Below are 17,529 nucleotides of genomic sequence, written 5' to 3'. Positions count from 1 at the left end.
GTGTTAAATTATTACCACAAATTTCTACAATTTTTTTTTCTACAAGATTATGTGTTTACTTAGTAGAAACTATATTTAATACTTACTTTTATAGTTGATTGTGATGAGAAAAATGAACGATAACTGCTGTAATTTTGATGTTTTTCTTATTATAAGCATCGAATGTATTGATATAAATACGACTGAAGCATAAAGTAATGTACGATATAATACATTGAAGAAAAAATAGGGTATAGAATATATGAACGAATAGATTCTATTGTGTTATCATTTGTGTAATAGTAATTTTATTACGTTGAATTCTTTGCATGTTTTCCAGCATTTGATGCCTAGTAATCCAGGCAACGCCTTTCATACAGTAAACTATATGTCATTTACATCTGCAAATATTTCGCAATGCAAATTTCTTCGATTTAGAAATTAAAACCTTTTTTTACAATTGCGTTTCTCGTGTTTTGCAGAACACGTCCTGTAAACACGTCACTACAATTTATTCTTTACACGCCGCTATGCCGCTTTGAGCAGCGCTTAACATATTAATTTATTACAAATATATTAATTTTTTACTAATATTCATACAAAAAGTTGTAACAATCTTTCTAAATTAAATTAAATTACATATTACGAGAATTTATAAAAAGAAAATTCATACAAATATAATAGTGTGTCATTAAGGACATTTTCGCACATATTGTTTCTATGGATTTAAACCGATAAAATCCCAGGTTCTTAAATATTATTATTATTAAAAATTACGTAATTTTCATCGTTGCTAATTTTTTGAGTATAAAATTTCGAATATGAAACTTTCTTTCACGTAATATTGCCTTTAAAAGATAAATTTATCCGGTCGAGGGTAGTTTCATCTTCCCATAGATCACGATCTCGAAAAGAATAATAATTTAAAGATGAGATTGGTAAAAATTCATCTTATTTACGAATTTCTTTCTAAATAGCGCAAAAAATTATATAATAGTTTATGAAAAATAAAAGTTCTCTCTTGCAAAATATTTGATCCAGTATTTGGTAATTTTTCTATCCAAATATTGTCCGCATTTTTATTAAATTCAGCCATTTTCTTAGCAATTAGATCATCCCTGTCTCCGTAAATCAATAGTATCGGTACCTGTAAATTACAAAGAACAAAAATTATATATAATAAATAAATATTTTAATAAATTAAGAAAAACTTACATTTGACTGCTCAAAGTCATTGAGTTTCATTTGACTAGGAAAAATAGAAGAAAGAGTAATCAATCCATCAACTTGGAAGCTATGCTTGAGTACGTAAGGAGCAGCAAACAATCCACTTATGGAAGGAGCCACAATAACAATATCATTAACTTGCAATTTTCGAAGTAGTTCTTCGAAAAATTCTAATTTTTGATGAGATAATATTGCTTCTTTCGAACTCCTACCATAACCTAAAAAAATTCCATAACATTTATTACAGTCCTTCCTACTTAAAGAGATATGTAGTTAATGAATAACTATTTTACATAAATGACAGCAACATGCAAAAACGGCAATCACAATTTCACAACGTTGAAAAAGTTGGCACATGTATTAATGTCGATTCGACTTAAGAGCGATGCAAATATTATGATAACATTGACAGACTACAATTATTTTTCGTAGTTCTGTAGTGTTATTCCAACATTATGGTAATTCGAAAACTATTTCTAGTAAAATGATAGATTTTGTTTATTAATTAACACATTTTTTCGATCATCAGATTTCTTAAATATTAATACATTAAATCTAGTTCTAATTGAAGGCACAAAAATATATAATAGCAAACAGATAAATACAAATGCACATATACCTGGCAGGATATTTTCATAGCAGAATTTCCGCTTACCTCATGTAAGTACAGGTTGAACCTTACTAATCAGGCAGATTTAATAGTTCGGGACGGCGATTTGAATCTAGTGGTCATTAGTTTAAACGACCGCCTCTTGGTTAGCTGTGAAATGGCGTAGAGGACAAGACAGCAATACTGAAGTGGATTTGTTGCCAGACTTAACAGTAGTAAAGATGGAAGAGAAAAGGGCATTAAGGAAAATACGGAGACGGCTGTCGGTAGAATTGAAGGCAGATGAGGAGAAAAAGAAGGTCAAAACAGACGTTGTAGCATATGAAGATATAGAATGTGCAGATGCTAAATACTTTTCGGAGAGAGCTGTGTTTAAATTAGTCATAGAAAGTAGGATATATAGAAGTATTCAAGACATATAAAACAAGGCTTATTGGACAGTTGAGCGATAAACTGGTATGCGGAGTTAATGGAGTTTAGGTATAAACAAAGCAAAGGACACCAAGCGAAGAGAACAGAATACCGGAAGAAGATAGAAATGAGTACGGCAGGAAAACGACATCATAAGGGAACGTTTGCGGTTAAATATATGGATGCAATAAAGCCGGGGATTTTAAGTTTGTAGTAAACGTCAATTAAGATAAGACGTCAATACGTAACACACCAGCAGTAAGCTGGTGTTAAGTGTTGACATTTCATGTAATTTGAGTGTCCCAACACTGCAAAGAGCACGGGACTTTCGCGTCATCCCAACTTTACAGGCAGCAATAGAAACCTTATTTCTTCACTCGGTAATTTTCGTAACCAGTTAAGACGACTTTTCGGAGGAAAAGACAAGAGGGCAAGAACCTCTATATAAACGGAGAAAAGAAGAAAAAGAACGAAAACTGCTAAATTGTTTATACCTAATACTTCTAGAAATATTGTTGTAAACAAGTAACTTACTATAATACTACCAGCACATTTTAAAATTATTTTATAAAATATCGACTATGGGATCGTTCGTAAATTACGTAACAATATTTTTATACTTTTCAGTCCCCTGTAACACTAAATAACGCTGTCCCACATACCTACCCCAAGATTATGTAACCTATATCCTCGATCAACCTCATAATTGTACTAAGGAATAATACACAGCACGGAGTACAGAACGCTACGATTTTTTATTAATTACATATGTAACGTACAGAGTAGCGACGTAAACAGTACGGTTTACTTTGTAACATTTCAGAAACAAAAATAAATCATTCTTCTACCCAAGACCCTAGCAATGCATAACGTTTTTGTATGTGCCCCACTCCTTTGTAATGCGTCGTAACGATTACTTGCTTATTCTCTCACCATTTCTTCGTTACGTAATTTACGGACATTTTAGAATTTAAATATAATGAATCTTACCGGGTAAATCAATGGCTAAAGCTCGATATCCCCAGACAGCCAATAACTGTAAAGTTCCATAATATTCCCAAGTATTAGCAGAAAATGTTGAGCCATGGAGAAGTAAAACGTGTTTCTTTATTTCCGACCACGGAACAGACAATGACTCTAAGCAGTAGATGTTAAAATGCTACAAATATGCAAGTATATTATCTTGAAAGTCAATTTAACAAGCTTTTATTATTATTTAATTCGTCAAAAAATTGACGAACACGAAAACATTAATTTTATCTCAATTTTTAATTTATAACTTAAAGTAAAAAACTATACAGAATTTTCCATCGGTCAGATAAATTCTATAAAAACAAACATTTTCCATCTTGAAAGTAAATTATAATCGTAAATTCTTATGGAATTACTGCCTTTTTAAAATAAATTTTATAAATTTTACAATTGTAAAACTTTAAACTCATATGGCGATCAAATCTTTCAACAACGACCACTGACGAAAACAAAAATGGTCGTTGTTCGGAGGTTATTTTGTATGCTTTTGTATGGAGCTTCTCTTTAAACCAGAATGGTTCGAAGAGAAGCTCCTGAAAAATGGCCGTTGTTGAGAGGTTGTTTTTATTAGAAGTGTCGACTGTATTTGCCTAGTTAATTAGAATATAAGCTACAGGAAATACACAGTAAATAGATGTGAATAAAGTAAAGATTTTTAAGCCCAAATATTTTTAGAAAGTAAGCAGTTTTATGTGAATGCAACTGGAAAATCATGTTCAGATAAAGACTAGTTGTAAAAGTAAATTTTATAGGTATAATTTATAATAGGCCTATATATTAAAATTAAATTATGAAAGTTAAATCGATCATTTAGTTTCATTAATTATTTCATCATTTATTTAATCAATAATTTTCATAATATATATAATTCATAAGTAAGAGTAAATTTCTGTAGAACAACAAAGATTATAGTAAGATCTTCCAGAAAATAAAATTTCTTACATATAAAACTATTATTATTAACATAAATAATCAAAAAAGATATATAAAAATTAAAATATTACATAAAAAAGAAAATTTATTAAAAATGATAGAAGGAATCAAGATTTCCTTTAGGCCTATAACTAATTAAAAATTCAAAATCAATAGCAATATCACTAAAAATAATAGAAAATAATTTAAATACAATACAGTATAAATAATTTACATTTTTTATTTCCTAGAAGAAAAGATTTAAAATAATATTTTGAATATAAAAAGACTTTTTATATATATTTTAAGCTAACATCTTTAATTTATAAGCTTATTTTAAGTTTATTAATTATTAAAACTGTAATAAATTTATGATTTTTGAGATTCTAATTATCTATCTCCCTGTACTCTTAAGAGAAGGTCTTAATTATTGATTTGTGTCTGTTAAAGAAATTTAAGAGTTGTATTTTTAATCAGTCTTTTTATTGATGTTAATAATTTTATATAAATATTTATGTTACAAATGCTAAAATTTCTACAACTCTTCTCATGGGCCGTTGCATAGCAACATTTTTACTATTTAATTAAGAAAAATTAAAATGATAATGAAAATATGAGATCAAAGCAGCTGATAAAAATTGATAAACATTAAAAATTGATATAATTAATTTTACTTGTTGCTGTGGAAATTATATCACTAATTAAAATTATGCTGAATTATCCAGATCACTGGCAGAAGTTACTATCGATAATTGAATGATATTGTGGAATTTTTTTATTGCAGACATTTTATATCTTGAAATAAATATGTCTTTATTGTCATTTTTATCATTTAGATAATTCTTTATAGTATTTATTTTAAAAACTGTAATTTTGTTTTTATGCAGGAAATAATAGACAACGTATAAAATAATTGTTTTAGATCAATTTATTTTATTCAAACTTCCCATTACTCATCAACTTATAATTAGATCTAATTAAGATTATCTACAGTATGTTCATTCGTCAATATAAAAACAATTAGGTCTAGGTGCCACCTTAATATCAGGATATTTTTTATACAACAATTAATAATAGTAATTGTTATATATTACAGTGAAACATGGTTAATTTGAATAGGTCGGGGAAAAAATTCGGACTTCAAGTTAATCGTTTGATTTAAATTAACGTGGTATGCTAGACGAATGGGGAAAGAAAATGACTTCTAGTTAACCAGGCTCCACTGTATTTTAGGTCTAGCCTAAATCAAATTTGGCAAAAGATTATCACGACTTTCAGATGATGAACGATGTCCTAAAGTTAACATGATATTATATAAAACGAGTAATTTTAATATAATACTAGAAAATCCGGATCATATAATTCTTACAGCTTCCGCGAAATCTTACCCATAAATAATAGATACAAAAGTGAATGCTAAACTAGAATAGCAGGCAATAAATCGAATTATTGTATAACGCCATGAACATAAAGAAAAGATTATAAATGTCTTTTGTACGAGTGCGCCATTGTAATATAGCCTAAATAGCATAAACAAAGCGGACTGTCTTACGACTTTTATTAGAAAACACATCTTCCAGATCAATGAATTCTTTGTTTATTATTAGAAAAAAAGATATAAAAATAACACCCGAATATCTTCTAAATAAATTTGTTATTTAGATCATACCAACAGTATAACAAAGAAGAAGTCATATTATTTCCCTTGAATTATTCTCATTAAAATTTATTATTGTATACAATCGTAATATTTATATAATACAAATCTCTTATGTATTATGTAAAATAATACAAATATTTATATAATACAAATCTCTCTTCATAAAAATAGCTTATTTTTTATCGAAGTTGAAAACTGGATGGTCGAGATTGATGGAATTAGGCAGTGTTTTCCAATCGGTGTGCCACGGAAATATTAAATATTTTAGAATTTTGAATAAGCACTTTTTTAAAATTTAATTTAGCTTTCATCTTTTTACCACCGAACAACCGAAGGGAGAATGAGGTATTCAATATGCGTAATTTTTATAGCTTATTTGTAAAATTGTGAGTTTTTGTCTCGTAAGTTTAACTTCCGTATTATCAGAGTTTTTTTAAAATTAACCGTAATTTATTTTAAACATTTTTATTTTAAAAATTATAGTGTGTCGCTGGAATCGTATTAAATTCGAAGAGTGTCGCTAATCCAAGAAGGCTGGGAAACACTGCGACGCAACACATGGGCGATCTGCCAAACGAGGTGCCTCTCGAGAGGATTTTACTATGAAAAACTAGCCTTTATTTAGGTGTTCGACACGTAAAGAAAACACGGAAAACTCCACGTGGCCATCCTGTTGATGAGATGCAAACCCGTGACCGACACGTGTTCAGTGGTTTCATCCACTTGGCCACTGATAAGCAAATTGAAAATTGCTGTCAGTTTTAAATACTGTATACAGAATGCTTTTGAAAGGTCTCGCCAAATTTTAACAGCATATTCTATAAGTCATAAAAATGAAAAAAAAAATCTGTATAAAACGTAAGCCAGAAAATGTTTCCTTTCGAAATTACGGCAATTTTAAAATTAACTGTAATTTAAATAATTTTACATAATACAAATTAATAGTAATCTATGGTTTTGACGTTTATGTTTTCAAGTGACATTTTAAGTGTTCTTTAATATTCTAATTCGAAAATGACGGATATTTATGTGTAACCGATCTAACGGAACACTTTACGCGCGACTGCACAAAGAACTTTTAAATTTCTGTAACCTGGAAAGGGAGCATTTTCGAACTGATGTTTATATGGAATTTTCATTTTTATGAACATAAAATACTCTGTTAAAGTTTGAAGAGATCTATTACAAATACAGTGATAAAAATCGACATGATAATTGGCGATTTTAGCAAATTCTATTACTTTGCAAAAATTTATTCCAGTACAATACTTATTATAATTGTTACGTATCTCAATACCATAAAATAATAGGTTACAATACTTTTCTAAAAATCAGTATACCGTAGCTTAAATTTCTCAAAGATTTAAAGGTTTTTCAACTCTTCACCTTCTCAAGTGGACTTGGGAAGGTGAGAAAGAGATATTATCTCTGCCAGACTTCTATGGCCAGCGGAGGCAGATAAGTGGTCCTTGCGTAAAATTAGTTGCCTACCTTTGGTTTATTGTTTTAATACAGATTTATTGTATCAACTTGCCATTGTTCAGATTCCCGAAATTATAATCAAATCATTTTTGTGCTATATTAAAATCGTAGCCAAACATGTATTATTCATTTAGAAATTTTTATAACTTTAACTAATCATTATTAAACATTAAAGTAAATCATTATTCAAAACGCATTAATACTGCATAAAAATACCATAATATAAAATCTATTTGATAATAATAATAATAAGTATGGGATTTAAACTTGATATCAGTGAATTAATTAATGCCATAACAATTCTTCCATTATAAAAGCTAATTCAGATATTAGTAGTTTAAAAATTATATATTAAGTATAAATTATTGTAAAATGATTTACAGTACGCTATTAATTTTTATTTCAAATTTTCTTTATTCAAAAAGTACGTAGATTTACTAAATACAGCAAAAACTGCTTAGGCGACCACCTGCATTCGACGGGCACCTATCAAAAGGGGCAAAAATTTCTGACACGGAATAGTTTATACATAGAGTCTTCGTATAAGTTACCCGTATTAAAGGACCACCTGTGTAACGCGACCGCGGGCATCGATTTTTGGTCCGAAACAACATACAACTGCAATAAGCGACCACTTCCACGAATATATCTGGTCTAAACTATTGTTCAAATCCATTTAAACAACGTTTCCCCTTCCTAATATAATGAATTAGTCTAAACTCTTGTTCGAACCACCTCGGGCACTTCACCCACCCTTAAAATTAGGTGCAGGTGTTAATGAATTAGTCTAACAACAAAGGAAATTCATTTCAATTTGTTCGAAATTGTCCGAAAAATGAAAGAAATGCAAAGTGCTGTCGTTAAAAGATCGGGTTAAAGTTATCAGAAAAAGTGAAAATGGTTTATTCCTTAGGGGTATAAAATATTGTACACGATACAATTAATCGGCTGATCTCATCGTTTGATAAAAATTTATTTTATTTATTTATTTTGACGCTTATATACAGTACATGTGCGATAAATAGTTTCTGTATCAACCTACCTTATTTTTACGATATTTTTCGAAAAATAATACCCAAGTAATTTTCACACGCAAAATATTCAAAAAACAATAAACGCATTAATGCGAAAATCAGTTTTACAGGCAACCTTCCCTTTTCGATTCCGCCATTGTCATTGGACAATCGCGGAATATAATAAAATCGTATTATGAGAAAAAATAAAATCGTTTTATTATTAATTAATAATTTTTCTTATTGTATTTAAGAAAATATTAAATATTAAAAAATACAGTATTTTTAAAGTTAAAATAAGATTAAACTAACGAAAACCAAAGTGATGGAGAGATACAACGCGCTTGTATATCGAAGACGTAATACACGTAACTGAGGAGCGAACGAAAAAAATCAAGTTGAATTAATTAAGTTGGAAAAAGGAAAGTGCGCATTATAATCGAGAAAATGCGAGTATTGTATTAATCTTTAAAATATTGGTATTAAATCTGTCTTATAAAATCACGACGACTCCTGTAAATCGAGTTATTCTATAAGAATAAAATACAATACCAATATAGCTCTATCGTTTTAAAAATTCGTTTCTTTTTGCTCACCTCGAGTTTTGCTTAGCAGAAATGGCTAAAAAGTGCGCAAAATACGTACGGAAATACGGTATTACAGCACCACCTGTATTGGACGACCACCTGTCTAAAAGACCACTTTTTGAAGGAATCATGGGTGGTCGCCATAGACAGGTTTTACTGTACTAAACTGGATCCAACAATCTATACATAAACCTCAGATATTCTGTATATATGCATACGGTAAGTGACTCATTTATTGATTGCACTAAAAACTACAAAAATAATATTAAACATAAATAAGCACAAGTTACGGTAATTAAACAGTAAAATTTAAAACTATTAAGCTTAAATATAACTTTTCAATAAGCATTCTATAAGAAAAGAATAATTTCGTTTAAGGCAGGTATATATTTAGTGCTCAATTAGTTCATAATACAGATTTTAAAATGTACTAAATGTAAATAAATAGTGTTTTATGTACTAAAGGGACGGATTTGGTATTTATTTGGGGGGATAACTATTAGGAAATATAGAGAATAAAGTTAAACAAATTTTAAAATATTTTAATTTATGCTTATATATTTAAACATCTAATAAAAAAGAAAAAGCCTCCATATTTCTTATTTTTTATTATTATTTCTTTTTTGCATTGTAGGTCCTATCTAATCAATAACTGCTGTTGTTTTTGAATCAGTTTAGATGAATAAGAATAAGTTATGGTGCTTGATCATCAAATAAATAATCAAGTAAAACTTGTAAAAATTATTTATTTATTTAGTAAATAATTTTATGGAGTAAAAAATAAAATAGACCATAGCAAATCAGGTTAATCAGGTACAAAACCGTTAACTTTAATTCTTTGTTTGTTTATATCCGGTTGTAAATGTGAAATTCAGGCATTTTGATTTTTCCTAGGAACGACTGGAAAAAATGTTTTAGAACGTAACGATTTGCGTATATAAGTAGAATAACCAGGGGAGCATTTCATTAGAAATAGAAGTATCAGTAATGTCTGACAATACGAAACTTTCAAAAGAACATATTCGCGTACTGTTTCTCCATCACTTCAAAAGTGATGGAGCAACAGCAAAGCCATAACGCAACGAGAGCTTATGACCTCATCTACAAGACATTTGGCGAAGACACAGTCAACGGACAGACGTGCTACAATTGCTTCAACAAATTCAAGGATGGAGATTTCTCGCTTTAAGATAAACGCCATCCAGGCAGCGATTTCACCGTTGATTATGACGTTCTCCTGCAACTGTAGACAAAATCCGCGATTAACCACCAGAGAATTAGCACAACGACTTGAGCGTTCACATACGCTCCAAAACTTGGCAGTCCGATACCACCAAACAATGCTCGAAGAGCAAAGTTGATTTTAGAGAAACTGGTCAGTCTAGGCCGGGAGGTTCTGCCTCATCCACCTAACAGCCAAGATTTGGCGCCAACTGATTATCATCTATTTCGCGCCTTGAAGAAGTGTATATCCAACATACAGTTAAATGACAATATCCATGTGAGAACAACGCTCGAGACTTTCTTCAAAGAAAAATCCATCATTCCATGTTCACGGGATTGAAAGTTAAGCAAAGTTAGCGAGATTTGATATTAATAGTGATTACTTTCCACGCTAAATTATAACCGTTGTTGAGTTAATTGTTAATAAATTTCTTTTTAAATGTCTAAATTTTATCTTTACAACCTGACATATTTTAAAATAATAATTTCACAAATTATTTTTGAAATAAACTTCATTTAATCCAATGTTTATCACTATAATTTCTTCATGTAAAAATGTCAAGAAAATTTGCCATTCTTTTCCCATAGGACGGCTTTCATACTTAAATTAATATTGTGTAGCTAAGTACATTTAAATTACACTACTCAAAAGTGAAATTGCAACACCACGAAGGAATGCGCGTAGCCACATTGCAAGATCGTAGAAGTGACAGAGATATGCAAATGAACAAACAAAAATATGCATAGACCTGTTTATTCAGTAACGAATATGGTCCTCACGGGCAGCTATACGGTGAGGCATACTATCAACGAAGCGATTAATAGTTGCCCGAGGTATCCCTTGCCAAGCTGCGTCCACTGCGGCGCGCATGTAGTCTATGGTATTTGGCGGTGGTCTCCGATGCACCTCATGTCGGACGAGGTACCAAAGGTGTTCGATGGGAGAAATCCGACGAGGATGCCGGCCAGAGAAGGATGTGAATTCCGTTCAGGCTGTACGACGTGCAGTCGGGCATTGTCTTGCTGGAACACCGTGTCGAGTGCGGCCTGCGCCACTGGCCGAACCACAAGCCCATGACTGCACATGGGCCACGATCGAACGTGATGCCTCCAAAAAATGATGACCAGTGTGGGGCTGGTGTGACGCTGGCACGTAGATCGCCCCCACGATATCGCCACACACATCCACGGCCGTCGTTCCTCCACAGACAGAAGGGGATTCATCCGTAAACAATACCGATGCCATTCAGCGATGACGACATCACCACGCTAGGCGTGCAGCCCTGTGTCGAGTGATTATTGGCACCTCCGTTGCTGGTTGCCTTGTGTGCAATCCGATTTCAGGCAACCTGCTGCGAATGGTTTGGGTGAACACAGATGCATCTGTTGACGGCATTCACGTGCCGCGTCGAACGAGTCTCGACGGGCCGTTTGGCGAATCTGCCGGTCTGTGCGCCGCTGCTATCCACTCACTCTCCGGCATGTTCGCAGATGTTCCTGCGTCCATCGTGTTGTTATCGTATTATTTCATTCCTTCTCGTAAATATCTTACTTCCAAGCTGTTAAAAACATTCAGATATAGACATGAGACGAACAGGAAATTAATATTTATTGAGATGAAAGATTTTTCTAGATTGTCTCCCCAGTAAATTGTTTCATGGTCACTACGTTCTTAAACTTATAAATATACTATAGTTTGAGTACAACTGTACTAACAAATTTTATAGTATGTGTCTATACTAAGTTACAGATTATATCAGTTACTCATAAACATTATAATGCTTGTATATATTGATTAATATAAAGTCGATATCACCAGGGCCAGATAGAGCACGAAGCATACACAGGAGCATCCATGAAATGACATGGCACTCTCTAAAAAAGAAAGGAAGGAGTGTATTTTATTTTTAAAATTTAGTTATAGGAGTGGGCGCGAGAGGCATATTTTAAATTTCATGCAAGGAGGCATTTTCTTTCTTAATCCGACTCTTCATGTCATAATGTTAAATGTATTCAGATTAAAAGATTTACCGAAAGATATGATTTTCCAAATGTGCATAAATTAATAATTAATAACGAAAATATAATATTCTACGAGATAATTTATAGCATTAAATACTTCATAGACTTATAAAAATTCATTCTTAAATAAATTATAAATGTTGAGTGTACAATTTTCTTTATTTTTGTATATATTTGAATTTGTAAGCTTTAAATAATAAAAAGGGTTGCATATTCTCATACGGTTATAATAATAAATGAAATAAGCTATAATTTAATATATTCAATTTTATTTTAGTGAATGTTGAACCTTTAAATTTTATTTTTGTGTGTGTTCTGGTGTGACAAACCAAAAAATTGAATGAGAAATTGCGTGAGAAAAATAAATATCGAAATAACTATTCCAGTTAATATATCATTATAAAATTTTTTCATATATAACTTAATATTTAATATTTTTCCTTTAAACGGAAAATCTGAGTATTTATAAGCTACCTCTCCCATATACGCTATTATTGAAAGACTATTTAAAAATTACGTTGTTATATACGCATGATTTATATTATAAACATTATAAATGGAAGGTATAGGAAGATTTTCCTTCGTATTCCTTTCAACATATATACTATCTTTTCCTTAAATTTAAGTAAACAATAATTCCAAAGCAATTATTATTCACTCAATAAATTACATTAAAATAATATATCGTTAAGTATTTTTAATATTTTCAATTTTATTTCCTACTTACTTTAACTTGCACGTAATAAGATTTCACATCCACATCGCTGGAATGAATCAAAATTTGTGTAGAAACCGGAGGTACTTCGTTAAAATTCCATTCTTTATGTTTAACGGTTTCCTCTACCAATTGTCGGAAAAATTCGCTAAACTTTTTACTGTTAATCAATACAAAAATATAAATTATGATAATCGGAAGAAAATAAATCGTTCGTTTGCTAGGGAAGATAATTTTCATGGTAGACAAGTAGTCAAGCTAAAGAGCTAAATTCGTCAACGGAAGAACATTTGAACTTTAAAATTTGGTTCCCTATTGGATAGCTGCGAGTCAGGTGTGTGGTTTCCCGGATTTACGGTTGACAACCAGGTCATGATATTGAATGTTTTCAGATATTCTCTCAGTTTTATTGCGTGACAACTCCTTCGTGACACTACCATTGCAATATTTCAATCATTGGTGAGCTTGAAACTACATGTTATGCATAATTAACCATACTGTATTCGCGATAATACGTGCCTTCAACCATTCATTAAGAAGCATAATTATGACGTTTTTCTCACAATAACGCATAATTAGTGATATTATAAACCTTCTGTTATTTTCCTTCCTTACCTTAAAAATAATCCAAAAATTCAAAATTCTTTACAGTAATAAACTTGCTAAATGTACGAACTATTTCGTAATTTACGTTACATTTTTATTATGAAATAATTTGTTCTTAATATAATTAATGGCGCAACAGACTTTTATAAACAATATATAATATAATCCACATTAATCTAATTGTCATATATATCTAAGCGAATACATCCTGTTTGTATCGAGTGGTCAATATTAAAATTAAACTGTAATTAATAAATAAAAATTAATGAAGTTTTTAATTATTAAAAATGAAGTAACAACCTCATCTGGGCAATCTGCCGTGGGGATACGGGTACCTTACGAGAGGATTTTCAATGGGAACTTGGCCTTTAGATATTAGACACGTGAAAAAACCGGAAAACTCCACGTTTGTCAGACGCCGAACCCACGACCAGTGTTCCGTGTTTTTTTTCCTGTTCTGTCACTGGTGTGTTTAAAAATAAATCATTCACTTATCGCAATTGAATAGAAAAATACAAATTATGCGCATTTTATAGTTTGTTATTTTTTTTAATCTGTTATATTTTTATTGTTTATTTTAGTTACCAGTTTAAAACATAATTATTATTTGATAATAATTTATTTATGCTTTGTACACAAAAATTTTGATTTCTGATGCAAAACCGATTTACAATTTCAACTTTTTGGCATAATACTGTATATAAAACGCGTATTTAGTGTTAAAAATTTGAATGTTATATTTTATATCCCGATAATGCCGATACCGACACTTTCCTTCGGATATGGAATCTGGTATCGTTAATTTTTCGCAGACAGGTAAGATCCGGCCGAAATTAGATTTTGCAGCTAAATCCAAATCCGAAACCAAATCTTACACTATTTTTGGTTAACTTATATAAAACATATTAAAATGACCAAAAATCAATAAACTTATTACGTCAAATTTCATTTTCAGAATCTATGTAAAATATGCTTAGAGTTCAGATTACTATTTATAATTTGCCAATTATTTGAAAAACTTGAATATGTATTAAAATCTCAAATCAATTGATACAGTTTTGGTAACATTTAGGTTATATTAGAAATCAGTTTTAATTTGTTAATAATAACTAACTAGAATAAAGCATGTTGTTTATGTTAAAATTAAAAGTTTCAATTACACAAAACGTTTCAAAATCAAGCCACAGACTGAACAGCAACAGCCGGCAAGATACCTGATGCAGATATTGCTGGTATCTTTAAGATCGATACCTATACCGATATCGGTATTGATACTTTTGTGGTATCGAGACGTCCCTAATTATATCATATAAAATAATAAAGGTTTTATTATGTTTTATGAAAAAACAGTCATAATATTATATTAAAAAAACTTTTATATACCAGTAATGTGTATGATATTAATAAGTCTACGGTATATATTTTAATCTAGGACTATGTTTAAATAAGTCTGTTAAAACTACCATTGTAACACATTGAGTCTGACTGCCAATGATTCAATCCATCGAATATGACGTCATGAGAATGCACGCAATGCACGAGCATACCTTTTCTACTATAACAAAGCGTACAAAAAAATTGCTGACTAAAAATAAAAACGAACATTGCATAAATGAATACAAAAACAGTTAGCTTTATTTTGCTACAGTACATGTTCAAAACGACCGCCTCCGACGGTAATACGGGTACAAAAGGTATAAAGGTTGAGAGTGGAGTGCAAAGCATATCTGGAATCACTTAATCGTATTACTTTGGGATTTCGCTAAACCTACGTTTCACCATCCAGCCAAGAAATTAGATTTAAAAAATATATATATATAATAAATAATTAAAACTTGTTATTACAATGTGTATATGAGCAGTTTCTTTCAGTGCGTGGTCTTATGCAATTTTCCAATCATGTGCTTCTCTGGTGAGGCCTACCTTGTATACTCATTTTGTACGATGCTTATTGTGCTATTTTATTTTATATTTTTTAAAATTGATACTTGCAATAAAATAGCATTGTTTATTGTTTGAAATAAATTCAGTGTTGATTAGCAATGTCTTTGTGAATAGGGACAATCGAAACTCATTTTGTGAGTATTGTGTTTTTACAGTTTTTCTCTGTGCACTTACACATTTTAGTGTTTTCATGTCATTGAAACACAAAATATGTTCTAAATGAGTTCTCATATTTTCAACTTATGTTTTTATTAATCCAGAAAGCACAACTCTAGACAAAAAGGAAAATCTCCGTAATGTTGTGTTCCATTTCGAACAGGTATTTTTGTATAAATCATTTCAATGAATAATAATTTAAAGACTACAAAAATAGCATATGATAAATTAAAATATAAATTGACAACAAAAACTATCAAAGTTTGAGGAAGTTCAAATTTCTGTCTGTTCTTTATTTTGTAGTCACAATGTATTTTCATAATTATCTTTATTTTATACATATAAAAATTTATAACAAAAAATAAATATGTTTAGTTTTAATACTTTGTAAAATTTAAACATTTAATTACTATTAAAGCATTATTAATCTATTTGAATCCAAATGAGAATTTTAATTATGGAATTTTTCACAAATTATACAGGGTGGACCAAAAAGAATATACGTATTTCAAACTGATATATTTAATAAACTGTAAGACATACAACTATGGAACTTGGGACACATATTTATGAAACTCTCTAGTTTAGATTACAGGTGTTCAATATGTCCTCCACCAGCGACACGAACAATGTCACACCGATACTCAAATTCCTGCCATACTTGACTAAGCATGCCCGGTGTCACTGATGTAATGGCAGTACGGATCCGGTTCTTCAACTCATCGAGGTTCTGTGGTAGTGGAGGAACATAGACGGTGTCCTTGATGAAACCCCACAGGAAGAAATCACACGGCGTCAAATCCGGTGACCGTGGAGGCCAGCTGAAAAGTGCTAAATCGTCAGCTCCTTGACGTCCAATCCAACGGTTCGGAAGAGTTTCATTCAGAAACTGACGAACTTGACGATTCCAGTGAGGGGGTGCCCTGTCTTGTTGAAAAATGAGGTTGTCCTTGTTCAGCCTCGGAAACAACCAGTTTTGCAACATATGAAGATACTGCGGACCGTTAACCGTGTTTCCATCAAAGAAAAAAAGGCCGTAAACAGATGAGCATGATATAGCACAAAACACATTCACTTTAGGTGAATCTCGACAATGTTCGATTTGCACATGTGGGTTCTGTAGGCCCCAAATTCTAACATTCTGTTTGTTCTCCTTCCCACTAAGGTGAAAACATGCTTCATCACTGAACACGATCCGTTCTGAGAAATTGTTATCATTGTCAATAACATCCTGAATCTGGCCAGTAAATTCCACACGTTTATGTTTGTCATCATTATTCAGAGCCTGTAACAGCTGTAACTTGTACGGCTTCATAACTAACCTGCGTCTCAAAACACGCCAAACTGTTGTTTTAGGCAGCTGCAATTCCCGACTGGCACGACGTGTTGATTTTGAAGGGCTACGTTGGTAAGCAGCTTGAATCCGTGCGACATTTTCTTCAGATACACGAGGGCGGCCAGGACTCTTTCCTTTACATACACAACCTGTGTCAACAAACTGACGGTACCATCTGCGAATGTTCCATCCATTCAGAGGATCAATTTGGTACCTCAACCGGAAACATCTTTGCAATGTAATCACGGAATTACACTTCAGAAGCTCAAGAATACAAAAGCTTTTGTGCTGTGGCGTAGCCATTTTACAACAACTGTGAATACGTCATTGTAACCAAGCACAACTGACATCTGGTGGACATGGACACAAACTAGACAATGCACTCGTTCCTCCGATACCCGCAGCACACCGCTACTATCGATAGTTTACTAAATATATCAGTTTGAAATACATATATTCTTTTTGGTCCACCCTGTATAATCAAATTTTCAAACATAGTATTGTCTAAATAATAATGAACTTAAAAAGTACTATTAAACATATGTATGTAATTAATTACTCCCAAAAAAATGAATACTGTACACAAGCAATTCTAAAATATCAACTTTATAAA

The 17,529-nt window shown here is 31.3% G+C and overlaps 1 protein-coding gene across 1 annotated transcript; it reads right to left on the bottom strand.

Annotated features, from left to right (window-relative positions):
• Positions 1-270: 270 nt before the first annotated feature.
• LOC136977928 (protein ABHD14A-like) lies at positions 271-13,139 on the bottom strand. The gene is made up of 4 exons (XM_067273545.1): positions 12,887-13,139; positions 3,218-3,386; positions 1,195-1,424; positions 271-1,126 (listed from the first exon to the last, which is right to left on the bottom strand). The coding sequence occupies exons 1-4, from the start codon at positions 13,112-13,114 to the stop codon at positions 935-937; spliced, it is 819 nt and encodes a 272-aa protein (XP_067129646.1). The 5' UTR covers positions 13,115-13,139; the 3' UTR covers positions 271-934.
• Positions 13,140-17,529: the final 4,390 nt, after the last annotated feature.

This window comes from Centruroides vittatus, unplaced genomic scaffold (assembly GCF_030686945.1).
Source record: "Centruroides vittatus isolate TY-2023 unplaced genomic scaffold, ASM3068694v2 contig_482, whole genome shotgun sequence".
Lineage (NCBI taxonomy): Eukaryota > Metazoa > Arthropoda > Arachnida > Scorpiones > Buthidae > Centruroides > Centruroides vittatus.
The sequence above is the reverse complement of the archived record's forward strand: the minus strand, read 5'-3'. Positions and strand labels throughout refer to the sequence as shown.